Source organism: Scardinius erythrophthalmus (genome assembly GCF_964197995.2).
Source record: "Scardinius erythrophthalmus genome assembly, chromosome: 6".
Classification (NCBI taxonomy): Eukaryota; Metazoa; Chordata; class Actinopteri; order Cypriniformes; family Leuciscidae; genus Scardinius; species Scardinius erythrophthalmus.
The window spans coordinates 38,355,590-38,372,426 of NC_138226.1; the positions used below are offsets into that span (position 1 = coordinate 38,355,590).

A 16,837-nucleotide genomic window follows, 5' to 3' on the forward strand; every position below is an offset into this window, starting at 1 on the left:
ATTGACAAATATTAATAAAGCTATAGAAGTGCAGTTCAGTATTAATGTTAACTAATAAAACCTTATTAAGTGTTACCACATATTTCATGTTGGGTTATTTGTAATTCAATTAAAATGTTAGGTAACAGTTTAGGGTCTAATGCTCACTATTAACTAGTTGCTTATTAGCATCACGTCACTGGGATATCGACTGTTTATTAGTACTTATATTAATGCCTTATTCTGCATGACCGTATTTTACATCCCTTAATCCTAATACCTAAACTTAACTATTAACTACAACTTACCTATTAATAAGCATGAGTTTAGTGAGGCAAAGTCATAATAGTGAGAATTGGACCCTAATCTAAAGTGTGAGCAAATTGCATTAATGCATTTTCTCACATGCATGCAGGACAACTTGCAATTTCTAATTGTTAAATCACTAGATTCTATTTGAACAATTCTATTTTGAAAGACACCACTGCAAACGTATCTAAGCTACATTGTGGGAATAATAACTGACTGATATGACTTGTCCGCTGTGATTTTTGGAGTCAACCTCATTGTAAGTGTAACTAATTTAGCCATTAGTCGTAAATTAAATGTTAAACTATGTGTGAACTTTATACTGAGTCAAATGGTTCCTTCCTCTTGAAGTTATCTCATAAGCCCGCGTGAGATCTCTGGAGATAACACACAGTCGCATAGTCGCACAACAAATCCTTAATTACAGAAAGGGGGATCGGGTGACTCCGGCATCCAATAGCGGGGGTCTCCAGGCGGCGAGGGGGTCTTTGATCAAGAAAATCCAATTATTTGTGTATATACATTTCCCACATAGTGATTACTTCATTAATTGTCCCGCCTTTATCCCCACCCGTCCCATCCCCCACTAATAATCAGCCCTTTTATCCAGACCAACAAACACACCATAGGAGCTTTGTGTGGATTCAGAGGATTTGCTTCCCCCTCTCAAAGAGCCGCTCTTCTTTGATGATTGGGCAGCGGCGAACTTCAAAGTCATAAATCTCACTCCTGACTGGCTGGCGGCCCACCAAAGTCCTTATCAAATCCAAAGAAGTGATCCTTCACTCCCTCAGATAGTCCAGGGATAGCTGGAGGAGAGGACGCGAGGACGCGACGCCACCGCGCACAACACGCACTGCACGCTCGAGTCTTTTTTTATTTAGAAGAGCTGAATTTGGCTGCTTTAAATCGAGAAGCTTGAGGAACTCGAGGAAGTGTTGCCATGGCAGCTGTGGCTGTGCTGAGGAACGACACACTACAGGCGTTTCTGCAGGTTCGTCAAAACTTTCACATATTGTTGAAAATGTCGTTCGTAAAGCTTTCTGTCGCTCGCGGAGAAACGATGCTTATTCCACTTATTTGAGTGTCTCTGAACTACGCAAACTTACGTTACTGCTGATAACGAGACATTATTACTTTATTCCGCGAACTATTCATATACTATTATTATTGTGCACATTAGAATTATGAGAGTGCATTTTCCATTAATTTAATTAGTTAATCATTTAATTAAATAGAGTTTTCAGTTTGATTTAACAGTTCTTAGCCTACTGTAAAAGTTCTTACTTTACAGAACTTACAGTTCGATTTTAATCATCTCTAAATTCATTGTACATAAAGTGCAATAAACTTGCTACTAAACGCTTTCATTTCGAATGCAATTAAACTTCAGTTTTTATTTATTTTTTATTCAGTGTATGACGATGTCAAACATCGCAGATTATTTAATCGTCTTTTTTTTTTAATCGTAGCCTATAATAACTGACCGCTATGGCATGTTCACTGTGATTTTTGGAGCGAGCCAACAAGTCAAACTCATTGTAAGTGTGACTAATTTAGCCATTAATCGTAAATTTAATGCTAAACCATGTGTGAACATTATACCGAATCAAATGGTTACTTGAAATCGATTCTAAACATATTTCACCAATGCAGCTAAAGTTATGCAAATTGAAATGAAATGTCTGTCCATAATAGTTTAATTGGCTCCTTTTGAAGTTGTATCTGCATATTGCTTCAAAACCTTCATAAACCCTGTGAAATAAAATACATTTGCATGAGAATTTTGTAGGAATCATTGAGCAAAACATGTGTGCAAATCTTTCCCCCAAAAGTGTTTTTTTTTTTTAACCATGTGTCATGTGTAAATATTTAACACGACTCTTTCTCACGATCCAGGATCGCACTCCAAACTCCTCGCCGGAAAACAGCAAACACTCTCCTCTGGCACTTTTAGCGGCGACGTGTAACCGGATCGGTCATCATCACGGATCCGCCCACACGGACTTTATTCAGGTTCCCTACGACACGACCCTCGGGTCGCCGTCACGGATTTTCCACCCGTGGAGTAACGAGGCGAATCCCCAATCCACGCTTTCCGGCAACACCTCCTTTGGACTATCCTCCAAATCTCACCTGCAGGGCTCCTACGCCTCCCACCATGAGCTCCCGTTAACCCCTCCGGCCGATCCCACGTATCCGTATGATTTCTCTCCGGTTAAGATGTTGCCGTGTTCGATGCAGTCGAGCTGTCCGCCGACCTACGTTCCCGCCGTCAGCTACGCGGCGCCGGCCCCCATCCCACCCTCCATTCCCGGTTTTGTCCCGGGACACTCGGGCCTGGTCCATCAGCAGCCGAGACAGCTCTCTCCAAACCCGGGCGAGGATATACCGTGGTGGAGCCTTCAGCAGGGAAACCACGTCAGCCACCCGTCGCCCCTCGGTCCCCACCGCTTCCCAATCCAGAGGGGTTTGGTGTTGGGACACACGGACTTTGCGCAGTACCAGACCCAGATCGCAGCCCTTCTCCACACCAAATCCCCCTTGGCCACGGCCCGGCGCTGCCGGAGATGCCGGTGTCCCAACTGTCAGTCGTCCAGCTCCAGCGACGAGCCCGGGAAGAAGAAGCAGCACATCTGTCACATCCCCGGATGCGGGAAAGTATACGGGAAAACGTCCCACCTGAAGGCGCACCTGCGCTGGCACTCGGGAGAGAGACCCTTCGTGTGTAACTGGCTCTTCTGCGGGAAGAGCTTCACCAGGTCGGATGAGTTACAGAGGCACCTGAGGACTCACACGGGGGAAAAGCGCTTCGTGTGTCCGGACTGCTGCAAGAGGTTCATGAGGAGCGACCATTTGGCCAAACACGTGAAGACGCACCAGAACAAGAAGAGCAAAAGTCACGAAAAGACTGATTACGTGAAAAGAGAAGACCTGAGACCCGTGTAGTTGACCCGGATGAACGTAGACTAGTGCAATACAATCTTCAGGATCCTAAATGAAGTGAAAAACTTTATTTTTTCATTAAAAAAGGGTTCACGAGACTTAATTTTTCTTGGACTTGTAAATATCGTTTTCAAGCCGTTCCTAAAGGAACCCTGGATGACGTGTCCCGTCCCTGAGCTACTCTAAACATTAACAAGTTTTAACTTGTGTTAAGATCTCTGTCTTCGGTGGAAGATTTCTTTATCCTGTAAATATATCGATAGCTTTTGTTGAATGAAAGTGTCAGTTTTTCGCTCCTTGTGGGGTGTTTTAGCATGCTATTAAAAACCATCTGTTAAACTTCCAAAATTATTGTGTGAAAATAAAGACAATGACTTGTACGTGCCATCCGAACACAAGACGGCGAGGTGGAGTTGTTATTAAAAGTGCATAGGTTTATTTTTTGAAGAGGAAAAATGCAAGTTAAATGGATGTCAAAGTTTTATAGCGTGTGAGTGTGTATGAAACGCCTGACAGAGAAACGCTGAAACTCTGTTGGGCGTCTGTGATTGAGAATCGAGCACTGTGAGATTTATCAGCTATTAGGAGACGTAGAGTTCGAAGGACGGCATTATGATTTTAAGTTAGCAAAAATGACAATAAAGCAAACATTAACTGACGTCAGCTGTATTTTTCTGTTTTTCGTGTCACACGTGAGCGTTTTGCAGATGCTGTCAGTGTTTGATGTGTAAAATACATACACAACCCCTCCAGCTATCAAAGAAACGCTCTTCAAGTGTTTCGCGCTGCATCCAAATCTCAGAATCGCATCAATGAAAAACGTACGTGACAAACTGTACGGCAGATGTGTTGCTATCATGTCATCTAAAGTTCATTTAATACCATCTATGGTATTAATTATAAAATAGAATATCATTTCTGTGCTCCATCTAGATAGAGCATATTCAGATGCCCTGCAATAGCAGATCTAAGTTCAGTGCAGATTTTGATGTGCTCACACACACTGGTACCAAATCAAGTCCATTTTAACCTCAATCTCAATGCTTTTCTGGCAGTTAACTCTAAATATAAGGAGAATGATGGTAATAATTAATTATATGTCTGAATTGTACTGACAATTTTGCATGGAGAGAGACATAGTTGCACAGAAAGTCCACAAACTTTTGGGAAAAAAAGTAAACATTTGGTCATTAATGAGGTTTTTCGTACAGTTTTCTTACGATTTATATTATCTTTCATGCCTTGACAAAACGTTTCACACATGACAACATCTTAAACCAGCATAAGTCAGATTGGAATATATGAAGGAAGCGTTTATTAATGATATTTGGAAGGGGCTTTTTGGCACGCTTCTCCAGCAACAGCGCCTCCGTTGGTAAAATCCTGGCACAAATCACTAAACGCTTGTCTAATGTTTGCCCACTTGTGTTTCGAGGATCTAGCTATAACTCAGTGTTTTCAACAGTGTTTTTAGTTGTCTCTCCAGATATAAGTGCAAATACAGCAACACCTTAACCAGTGCCTGACTGCTTTAATGATTTCAATTGCAAATTGTTACAGTTCTGCATAAATTGTAAAAGGTTTTAATATCCCACTTATTTTTGTGTTTCTGTATTCTGAGGGGAGAAAAGGTATTTTTATTATTATTGTTGTTTTCTCTGAAAACCACTCCATGAAAGCCATACTTCTAGTTTCCAAACTCACAGTACTACTTATAAAAAGTATTTTATTTTTTTTTTTGTTTATGTAATTAGAAAAATATTGTGTCTGTGCGCAATTATTTTCTGGATCTTCGTACATAAACATGATTGAGCTAAATATTTTATAACCACATTCTAAATTATGTAAAGAAGAAAAGCCCTATTTTTTATTTTTATTTACCTTAAATTATAAATATATTGATTTAACAAATAGCTTTAAACTTTTTTGTTAAAACAATTATTTTACACTGAATTATATGATACACAAAATTATAATTATAATCAACAAGTTATGACAACATGTGTTTTTACATTGCTCTAACTCATCAAAATAAGCCATTTTTAATTTATGTTATGCAAGATTCAACTCATTAAGTCAGTTTAATGTATTTTAAGTTGAAATGACTTAACCCTTGTATGGTGTTCGGGTCTGTTGGACCCGTTTTCATTTTTTATCAAAAGAAAAATGATACAATTAATTATTTTTTCAAACCGAGACTCATTGGCCTTGGCTCATTTTCTATGAGGAATATATATCAGAACACATTTCCAATGAAAACACACTGTACACCCCCCCCCCCCCCCCCCCATTACATTTCTCTGTCCTCCACCTGTCAAGGCCTGCTGTTAGTGTGTGTATGTTCTTGTATATGGTTTATGAGGACACAAATGTGTATAATGACATGGGTATTACAACATAAACATGGTTTATGACGACATCTGTGTCCTCATACTAAAACATACTAAATGGTGTTTTTTGAAATTAATAAATTACCAAAAGTTTACTGTGATTGGTAGGTTTAGGGGTAGGGTTAGTGTAGGGGAATATATTATACAGTTTGTACATTAGAAAAACCATTATGCCTATGGAGAGTGACCGTACACCATATCCAAGTGAGTGTGTGTGTGTGCATGTGTATGTGTATGTGTGTGTGTGTGTGGGGGGGGGGGGTTGTGTGTGTCTGTGTGTGTGTTGTGGGTGTGTGTATGTGTCTGCATGAGTGTGTGCGTGTGAGAGAGAGATTGTGTGTAAGTGTGAAAGAGTGCAAGAGTGAGTTTTGTGCATCTACTCCTGCCATTCCCACACGAGGTTGCAATTCTTAAATGTGATCTAACAAAGGTAAAGAGAAAATATTGACCATACATGCTGTTTATATTGCTTGTAATTGGGATGAAGTAAACATATGTTGAGTATTTTAACATAACATTTTTGATTGTGTTGAATTAAAAACCCAAAAATGCAGCGGGTCCACCAGACCCACGAACACTGGCTGAGTAACAAAAATATGAACACCACACAAGGGTTAAACATCCAAGTTGACTGTACTTAAAAATTTAAGGCAGCAACTTTTTTTTGTACTTCTGTTATAATGAATTCTTATATTTGTCAACATACAAATGATTCAGACATTTTTAGTTGTCTCTTCACATTCATTCATGCTTGTAGCAAGTACTTTCTTTCCAGAGTGATACACAGAAATACATGTTTGGCCTTAAAGGAACAGTTCACCCGAAAATGAAAATTCGGTTCAATCTAACATGTGCTTGTTTACTTTAAAGTATTAAATGTGGGAAATGAACAGAACAGAATGGAAGAATATGGGTAACTACACAGTTGATGGACCCATTGACTTCCATAGTTTTTTGTTTTTTTCCTCCATTGTATGGAAGTCAATGGGGTCCAACAACTGTTTAGCTACCCATATTCTTCAAAATATCTTCTTTTGTGTTCAGCAGAAGAAATCAATTCATACAGGTTTGAAACAACTGGAGGTTGAGTAAAAATGTGTTATCCACATTGCAAATCTAGTAAAGTATTATATATTTTCATTTTTTTATACACGTATAACACTATATATTGTGTTGTATTACCTTGTCAGTAAACGACAGAAAAAAAAAAAAAAAAAAACGCTGCTGTGATGTTTCTAATGTTTTTTAATGACAAATTTGACATCTTTCTCTCCTCTGACCAACACAATCAATCTGTCTTTCGGAAAGTCGTGGAAACTTTTCTTTTGCAGCAAATAGAAATACAGAAAATATATATTTGCCGTCATCTCTTTTTCATTGCTTTAGAAGTTTACACAGCTTTGACGACTTCCGCTTCTGAGAACCCTGGAAATGTGAGACGGGTCCATGCGTTTTTAAAATAACATGTAAAGTGCTTTAGTGGATGTGACGGTTTCGCTGTAGAACGAGCAATAACTCAAATGATGGAAAATGTCCCACTATGAAGTGGAAACCTGAAGGATCTGCACCCAGTGCTGTTTCAGGTTAGGACTAACATGTCTCAGTGTGCCCCTGCTCCAGCAAACTGAGTTCCCACGGGGCAGAACGGGCCGTTCCTCTCCTTCAGAGAGCGAGATATGGTCAGGCTATCACAACAGCACATGTGTGTTTGCTGCAGGGAGTGTGTGTTTAAGCCTCAGCGTGACCTGATCTGAATGCCACACTCTGATCTTCCTTTGATGTGAGTCTGTTGAGAGTCTGGCAGAATCAGCCTTTTAGACACACATACTTAAGCATGCATACTTCAAATCTAACATGTGCTTGTTTATTTTAGAGTATTAAATGTGGGGGGGAAATAAATAAATAAAAGAATACACCCTGGCCTAGCTGAGCATCAAAGGTTGTTTGGGGTGTTTAAGAGCATCACTTATGTCTGGAGAACGGGCTGGAGTGACACTTTGCGTCAAGAGATTAATGCATTTCTACATCTAACTCAACGTCCCGTGCTTTTTCCTTTTTCTTTCTTTTTCTTTTCTTCAAAACAACACATTCTGTTAGGCACTGAGATACGAGATGCTGTGCTAGATTGTGACTTGACTACCTAATTGCATTTCTAAAATGGTTGCTACATATGAAATATTATATATAACATTTTTGTAAACATTTTATTATGCTAATTGACTAAGCAGCATCCTTCCTCTAAAATATAGCGTTTTTGTGCTTTAAAAAAGTAACAATCTGCCATAGGCAATGTGCAGTACTATGAGGAAAAAGTGTAAACAGAGTTTGTCTGTTTATTAAAAATTATTAACGTAATACTTATATATATATATATATATATACACACACACATATATATATATATATAGAGAGAGAGAGAGAGACAGAGAGAGAGAGAGAGATTTTTTTATTTATTTAACTTTTCAGTGAACATAACTGAACATTTCTGCAGGGATTATCATTATCAGTAGTTTCCTGAAGCCTGTGAGCACTTGAGCACATTGGGGAAAAAAGTCTAAAGTAAAGAACACTATGCTATACAAACATAACTTAAATTATTATTTTTTGTTTGTTTGTTTGATTGATTGATGGTTTTTGCTTGATACACTAAGTGTGTCTCAAGGTTTTTTTATATAAATTATGACATAACATTTGCATAAAAGAAGCAGGTGCAAATGACGAATGAGCTTTGCGGACAGCTACTAATATACCAGCGCCATCTTGCGGCGACTGGTGGGACATTCTCTCTCAGCAGCGATAGTTATGATCCATTGGCCTACAGTTCCTCTCTCTCTCTCTCTCTCTCTCTCTCTCTCTCTCTCTCTCTCTCTCTCTCTCTCTCTCTCTCAAAATGACGTTTAATCACATCCATAGACCTGCAAATCAAAAGTAGGCCTATTCGTCATTTTAATGACGCAGTGTCTACATTCTACGGAAAACTGTTTGATAGCATTTATAGCACACATAGTTACGCTGTTAAAATATAAGGTTTTAAAATGACCAATAAGAAAGAATGTTTAAATATAAATTCCTTTGGACTACAGATACTGTAGTAGAACCCGAAACACAAGCATGGTTTTCTGAGGAACTTTCGACGGAAAGTGATTCTTCATTGAAGAGGGACCTCTGAGTTGAGGAACCGGTGAAGAAATGAATGTTGTGTTTTGTTGGAGTCGCTGTACAGATGTGTGTGACGAAGAGAGAAGGAGCTGTCCAGCTGCTGAAACCGGCACAAATACTCACATCATGCAACATGATCAGTTTTATCCTATACACTCGATGCATTCCTGCGTGTCAAATCACATAAAGATAGGGAAAATAATGCTTAAGGAAATCTAATCAGGTTCCTTGGTGAAAAACTGCATGCGTGAACTACGAATATGTGAGTGAAACTCCAGTAATTGAACGCTTGCTGCCACCATGTGGAATCCTTCTTCAACATCAGTCCGAGAAGCATTTCATTTCGTTGCCAACATTCTAAAACTTCTGAGACACGAGCTTGTCTTTTCAAGGTTAAGAGGACGGCTTGTCCCATAAACATATAAATCTTCGAGCTCAATGCTAAAGCAGCCTGTGGATATTCATTATAAACAACCAGTTCAAAAAACAGGTGCTGAAACACACATGACATTTAGTGTTCTGCAAACACTGTCGTCCTTGATCTTCCAAGGTCAGAACGACACAGAGTCCTCTGAACAGGACTAATGCGTTGTGTGTGGCTGTTGTGCTCAACTTGAAAAGTGTTTGTTCGTGACTTGCTTTCTCATTTAAGCGCAAAGTCCTGCGGGAACGCGTGCCAGAGCTGTCGTAACGCGCATGCCGCGCGATGTGTTTCAGAGGCAGTGTGATGTTGTGCAGGTTCGAGGATTACAGCCGTGCGTCTGCGCATAAACAGCAGCAGCGAGTCAAACACTGCCTCGGAAAGGTCATCGCGATCCTTCAGTGAGGGTTCAGCTGATTCTGGAGGACTGAGGCGCGAGCACATTTACTTGCGTGGAGGTTTTGGACACTGTTGCGATTCTCTCTAGATTCCTTCACCAGGTAAGCGGCTTCCTTCACTTTTTTTAAATGTTTCTGTTGATCATGTCAAGTTAAACCGTAAATTATTCATCTAACAGGTGCTTCACACTGTCATGCGTTCAGTAAATCTCAGTGCCTTCAATCGGTAAAACTGTGTATTACGTCTGGGGAGTTCTCCGGGAAAAAATATATTGCCTATATTTGAACCTAATAATGGCAATCTATATTGCATAAGGACATAAAATCAGGTTTCTATTAATCTTCCAACAGTCATCAATTTCAATCATCCATTCGTCATCTGAGTTGAGAAATCAATGTGCACCATTTCTTAATCAATAGGCTACTTACGTGTTTGGGCTATTAATCGTGACATTGTGTGATTCCTATTATTGGCATGATGATGAGCCAAATCCATTTCTGAGAAAGAAACTTGCAGAGCCCTGTTTCAGTTCACAGGGATTATTTCGATGCAGACGTCTTAAACGGATCTGACATCTACTGATCCACACTTCCAAATAAAGGTCGCAAACGCGGGTCTTGCAGTGACTATATAGAAGAACCATTTTTGTTTCCCAAAAGAACCTTTCAGTGAACTGTTCTTAAAAGAACCAAATCTAAAGAACCCCTTTCCACTATAAAGAACCTTTTGTGGGATGGAAAGGTTCCGTGGATGTTGAAGGTTCTTCTTGGAATCACAGATTCCAATAAAGAACTTTTATTTTAGTTGCGTTCGCAGTAAACAAACAAAACATAATTATCACGCGGGTTTGTTTGTTCTTGGTTTATCTGACTTATTTAGCGAAGTTATAGCTTAAAAAAAAATACTAATTTAGGGCTCTGCAACCTGTGTGTAGACTGTTAGAAAAGAGGATTCGTTCAGGGTTCAACGATTTTAATAGTTTCATTTGAAAGAATCCTTCATGCTGAAATGGGTCTTTGTTAAGGTTCTGTTCTAATGCACTTTACTTTTCCAGGTCTCTATTTCCAGGAGAACTTCTGCTATTGTTACAACCTAAAGAACTTAAAGTGTTTGAAATGTCAAAGAAAACAATAAAGTGCCACAGACAGGCTATTTGAAACCAACAATGTTTTCTTTTGGGCTATAAGATGTAAAATCTGCTTTAATGTAATAATGATATAAAGAAGCATTGCTTCTGCAGGAGTTGCTGCATTCCTCGTGAATCTCCCCTATAGAGTCAGCTTGACTTGTGCTGTCTGCTGAAACAGGAGCAGTTTCTCTGAAAGTGATTGAGGACTTGAACACTTGTGGTGATGGCTGCATCGGCACCCTCCTCTTCCTCCTCTTCCTCCTCTGGCGGCGATCCGGATCCCAACTCGACAGATTTACGGCCACCTTCCTCAAGTAGGTCCATCACCTTAAACCGCTATTTCACTCCGGCTATTTGCTTTGTGGCCAACCTCATTAATCTTGTCGGCGAGGCGGGAAAACGGCGCTATTCGCTACGCGTCAGGACCAACAAATCACCGCAGCATTGAGCGTCAGACAGGCAGTCAGTCAGACAGACAGGCAGTCAGACAGTCCGACAGACAGACAGGCAGACAGTCCGACAGACAGACAGACAGACAGACAGACCAGCAGACAGACAGGCAGATAGACAGGCAGATAGACAGACAGACAGGCAGTCAGACAGTCAGACAGACAGACAGGCAGGCAGACAGGCAGTCAGACAGTCAGACAGACAGACAGGCAGACAGTCCGACAGACAGACAGACAGGCAGGCAGATAGACAAACCGGCAGACAGGCAGGCAGACAGACAGACAGCAGACAGGCAGTCAGAAAGACAGACAGACAGACAGACAGACAGGCAGTCAGAAAGACAGACAGGCAGACAGACAGACAGACAGACAGACCGGCAGTCAGTCAAGCAGACAGACAGGCAGACAGGCAGTCAGACAGACAGGCAGACAGACAGGCAGACAGAAGGCAGTCAGACACACAGACAGGCAGGCAGACAGACAGACAGACAGCAGAAAGGCAGTCAGAAAGACAGACAGGCAGACAGACAGACAGACAGACAGACAGGCAGACAGGCAGTCAGAAAGACAGACAGGCAGACAGACAGACAGACAGACAGACCGGCAGTCAGTCAAGCAGACAGACAGGCAGTCAGACAGACAGGCAGACAGGCAGACAGAAGGCAGTCAGACACACAGACAGACAGACAGACAGTCAGTCAGTCAGTCAGGCAGTCAGTCAAGCAGTCAGAAAGACAGACAGACAGGCAGTCAGGCAGTCAGACAGACAGGCAGTCAGACAGTCAGACAGACAGACAGACAGACAGGCAGTCAGACAGGCAGACAGACAGGCAGTCAGACAGTCAGACAGACAGGCAGTCAGACAGGCAGACAGACAGACAGACAGACAGACAGGCAGTCAGACAGGCAGACAGACAGACAGACAGACAGACAGACAGGCAGTCAGGCAGACAGACAGACAGGCAGTCAGACAGACAGACAGACAGACAGACAGACAGGCAGTCAGACAGGCAGACAGACAGACAGTCAGACAGACAGACAGACAGACAGACAGACAGGCAGGCAGACAGGCAGTCAGTCAAGCAGTCAGAAAGACAGACAGACAGGCAGTCAGGCAGTCAGACAGACAGGCAGTCAGACAGTCAGACAGACAGACAGACAGACAGACAGGCAGGCAGACAGACAGACAGACAGACAGACAGGCAGTCAGACAGGCAGACAGACAGACAGTCAGACAGACAGACAGACAGACAGACAGACAGGCAGGCAGACAGGCAGTCAGTCAAGCAGTCAGAAAGACAGACAGACAGGCAGTCAGGCAGTCAGACAGACAGGCAGTCAGACAGTCAGACAGACAGACAGACAGACAGACAGGCAGGCAGACAGACAGGCAGTCAGACAGTCAGACAGACAGACAGACAGACAGGCAGGCAGTCAGACAGGCAGACAGACAGACAGACAGACAGACAGACAGGCAGGCAGACAGACAGGCAGTCAGACAGTCAGACAGACAGACAGACAGACAGACAGACAGGCAGTCAGACAGACAGACAGACAGACAGACAGACAGGCAGGCAGACAGGCAGTCAGTCAAGCAGTCAGAAAGACAGACAGACAGGCAGTCAGGCAGTCAGACAGACAGGCAGTCAGACAGTCAGACAGACAGACAGACAGGCAGTCAGGCAGACAGACAGACAGGCAGTCAGACAGTCAGACAGACAGACAGACAGACAGACAGGCAGTCAGACAGGCAGACAGACAGACAGTCAGACAGACAGACAGACAGACAGGCAGGCAGACAGGCAGTCAGACAGACAGACAGGCAGACAGTCCGACAGACAGACAGACAGGCAGGCAGATAGACAAACCGGCAGACAGGCAGGCAGACAGACAGACAGCAGACAGGCAGTCAGAAAGACAGACAGGCAGACAGACAGACAGACAGACAGACAGGCAGTCAGAAAGACAGACAGGCAGACAGACAGACAGACAGACAGACAGACCGGCAGTCAGTCAAACAGGCAGACAGGCAGACAGGCAGTCAGACAGACAGGCAGACAGAAGGCAGTCAGACACACAGACAGGCAGGCAGACAGACAGACAGACAGCAGACAGGCAGTCAGAAAGACAGACAGACAGACAGACAGACAGACAGACAGGCAGACAGGCAGTCAGAAAGACAGACAGGCAGACAGACAGACCGGCAGTCAGTCAAGCAGACAGACAGACAGACAGGCAGGCAGACAGACAGACAGACAGGCAGACAGACAGGCAGACAGACAGACAGGCAGACAGACAGTCAGGCAGTCAGACAGACAGACAGGCAGACAGGCAGTCAGGCAGGCAGACAGACAGACAGACAGACAGGCAGACAGGCAGTCAGACAGACAGACAGACAGACAGACAGACAGACAGGCAGTCAGACAGACAGACAGACAGACAGACAGACAGACCGACAGGCAGTCAGGCAGTCAGACAGACAGACAGTCAGACAAACCGGCAGACAGACAGACAGACAGTCAGGCAGACAGTCAGACAGACAGACAGACAAGCAGACAGACAGTCAGGCAGTCAGACAGACAGACAGACAGACAGACAGACAGGCAGACAGACAGGCAGTCAGTCAGACAGTCAGACAGACAGACAGACAGTCAGTCAGACAGACAGACAGACAGGCAGTCAGGCAGTCAGTCACACAGGCAGACAGGCAGTCAGACAGACAGACAGACAGACAGACAGGCAGTCAGTCAGACAGACAGGCAGACAGGCAGAAGGCAGTCAGACACACAGACAGACAGACAGACAGTCAGTCAGGCAGTCAGTCAAGCAGGCAGGCAGACAGACAGACAGACAGTCAGAAAGACAGACAGACAGACCGATGCTGCTGTCAGCACTGCTGATGGCCTTTAAACAGTAAACAGTAAACACACCTGCTCACAGCAATTAAAACACAACTCTTATCCATCATTATCTGTTTTAAATATATTTTTGCCTTGCTAGAACAGGTATTGCTGTCATGTATTATTAGTATTATTATTAGTAGTATTATTATTATTAATATATTAGGCTATTTTAAATGTATTAGGGACTGTTCGTTATTTATTTAAGGGGCCACCGGAGGAGTTTTGAGATCTGTTGTCAAAAAAGACATGACCCTCCCTTCGCCAGCAATACATTTTTCTATGACCCTCCAAAATGATTGTGAAAAAAGGCATGACCCTCCCCGATAATTTATTGATTAGCCTAATTCTGTACTGGTTTGCGCTTGGCAAAGATGTTCAGATAGCCATTGTTTGTTTGTTTTTTAAACCATAAACTCTTGCTTTCTCATCTTACTAGGGCTGTAACGATAGACCAAAAAAACATGTTTTCGGTGCTGATGCGGTGTGACTCGTTCAACATGGGTGGCGTTGCGAATAAAGCATCTAAAAGCTGTCACAAAGAACCGGCAAAAGTAATGATTTTTAATATGTCAAATATCCACGACTTTCCCGAACTCTGACCTTTCCCGTGATCTCTATGGCAACGTAGAACAAGCCGGTAACGAACTTCCGGTTTACGTTAGCCTGAAGATACCGCTATCATAGAGCCTCAACAAGCACAAACAACTTGCTTGGATAATGAGGAGTAGAGCTTAGATCGGGCCCAAAAAAATCAAGCTCGACCCTACCTGAGCCCGTTGTGTCCGAGCCAGCCCGACACATTAACTGTAATTATGAGCCCGAGCCCAATTTTGACCCAATCATTTTTAATACGTGGGCCGTTATAACCAGGGGTGGCGCCAGATATTTTTTTAACGTGTGCTGAGGGGGTGCTAGATATATTACATATAAATACTTTTAATAAATTAGCAAAAATTGGCCACTTAATATTTAATATTCAATTATTTTAATGATCACAATTAAAGTATTAATTGTATTAAATTGCACAAGCACAACATTCGGCATTCAATCAAATATTATTAAAGATTTATTATTATTAATAATGTTATTTCAACACAATATCTCGTTATTTCGACATCATATGTGTGCCGAGTGTGCGTGCAATAAGCAAGATGTGCATTTGTAAATCCAGAGACACGCGTGCATTGATTTTTAATGTGTTTTCTGTAGTGTTTTCTGTCAGTGTCTGCTGCAAAGATGAAGTTGACGATCGCCATCTCCGTAGTGAACGCGCCTATAACCTAGAGAGAAATGCATCTTGGATTACATAATCAGAGAGTGTTTCGTTTAAAGACATTTAAAGCTTTCTTAAGATAGGCTATATTTCTCATGTCTGACCCCACTATGTCTCCCGATGCATCCTATCATGGTGTTCACTTTTCATAATCAACATAGATGGAAAAAATGACATTATAATATTTGAACAAATATGAAACTAAATGGTATTTAATGGCTACAACAAATATAGTAGCCTAGGCCTACATACTCTCTATCTGTACAAATTGCTGCACATTCAAGTTAATTCTCGAATTAATTTTCAAATTATTGAAAACAATAAACATACCACTTAAAAATATATACAGTTGTACTATAGCGTTACAAGAAACACTCTTTCTGCGTAGAGGGTCCGTTTATATTGGAAAAAACTCCCATTCATTAAATCCTTCAGTTTTCGCGTGTTGTTTGTACACCTGACAACGTTACACGTTGAGCCACAAGGAGCCATTGCTTATCTGTCAGCATTACTACTTGTCAGTAATCAGTTTCACCCGTTTGTACCGCGACGCGAGTATCCCCTGTGTGCTATTTTTATTAAGCGTTAGGCTAAACCGGAACTGAGATACCGGCAACAGGAAGTATCGAGTGTCATGGCGACGCCCATTAAGACTCGCAGGAAAGTTGTGGATAGCTAGGTTTATTAATAAACAAGTGTTTTCTGTGTCTACTGCAAAGATGAAGTTGACGATGCGTCGCGATCTTCTCAGAACGCGCCAGAGAGAAATGCACATTTCATAAGGAGAAAGCAGTCTGTTTTCTTTCGTTATGAATTGTTCTGTTTAAAAGTAGACATTTCAAGCTTTCTATATATTTCTCAGGTCTGTGAGGCAAGTAGCATAGCCTACCATACGCTGAGTTTCGGTTCATTTATGAGACGAGTCCAGTTCACTCGCCCGCGCCTCCGTGTCATGATTATCTATTTTCTACTATATTTAGACTAGCCTACTTCTTATTTATTAAATCCAGATGAAACATTGATTAAAATTAAGATAAAATTAATAAAAAACGAAATTCACTTTAAAGAAAGGCTTTGTGCTTTCTGTTTGAGGTCTCTGTGAAATTTTTAAGTCGCTTCAGAGCAGTCATGTCCGTAATGGAGAACTGTCACGCCCGTAACATTGTTTTCTTTTTTTTTTTTTTTTTTTTTTTTTTTCACATAAATGCGAACGCGAAAAATAAAATAAAAATAATATAATATTTTATGTTCTGTGGAGGCCGATCTTTATTCATCCGGTGGGTATATATCTTTTGGTTTGCACAGTGTAATTTATAGAATTACTAAAAAATATTTTGCCACCTAAAAGTTAAAGATTTTTTTGTGTCACGTCACATGTGTATTTCCCTCATATTAAATATAAAACGCATGTGTAGACTGATATTTTTCTAATGTCTTGACTCCTTTCAGACGTTTTCAAAATATTGGTATTACATGCATT

General features: G+C 41.7%; 2 protein-coding genes across 2 annotated transcripts in view; both read left to right on the forward strand.

Annotated features, from left to right (window-relative positions):
- The first annotated feature begins 916 nt into the window (after nucleotides 1-916).
- On the forward strand, nucleotides 917-3,891 carry sp5a (Sp5 transcription factor a). Its single transcript, XM_081368096.1, has 2 exons — nucleotides 917-1,282; nucleotides 2,188-3,891. The coding sequence occupies exons 1-2, from the start codon at nucleotides 1,232-1,234 to the stop codon at nucleotides 3,235-3,237; spliced, it is 1,101 nt and encodes a 366-aa protein (XP_081224222.1). The 5' UTR covers nucleotides 917-1,231; the 3' UTR covers nucleotides 3,238-3,891.
- Nucleotides 3,892-10,955: 7,064 nt separating this feature from the next.
- gad1a (glutamate decarboxylase 1a) overlaps nucleotides 10,956-16,837 on the forward strand; it is a gene marked incomplete at both ends in the record, with an annotated part of 48,821 nt that continues 42,939 nt past the window's right edge. Inside the window, one exon of the mRNA XM_081367655.1 lies at nucleotides 10,956-11,046. Coding sequence (XP_081223781.1) covers nucleotides 10,956-11,046 — 91 coding nt within the window. The remainder of the gene's footprint in view (nucleotides 11,047-16,837) is intronic.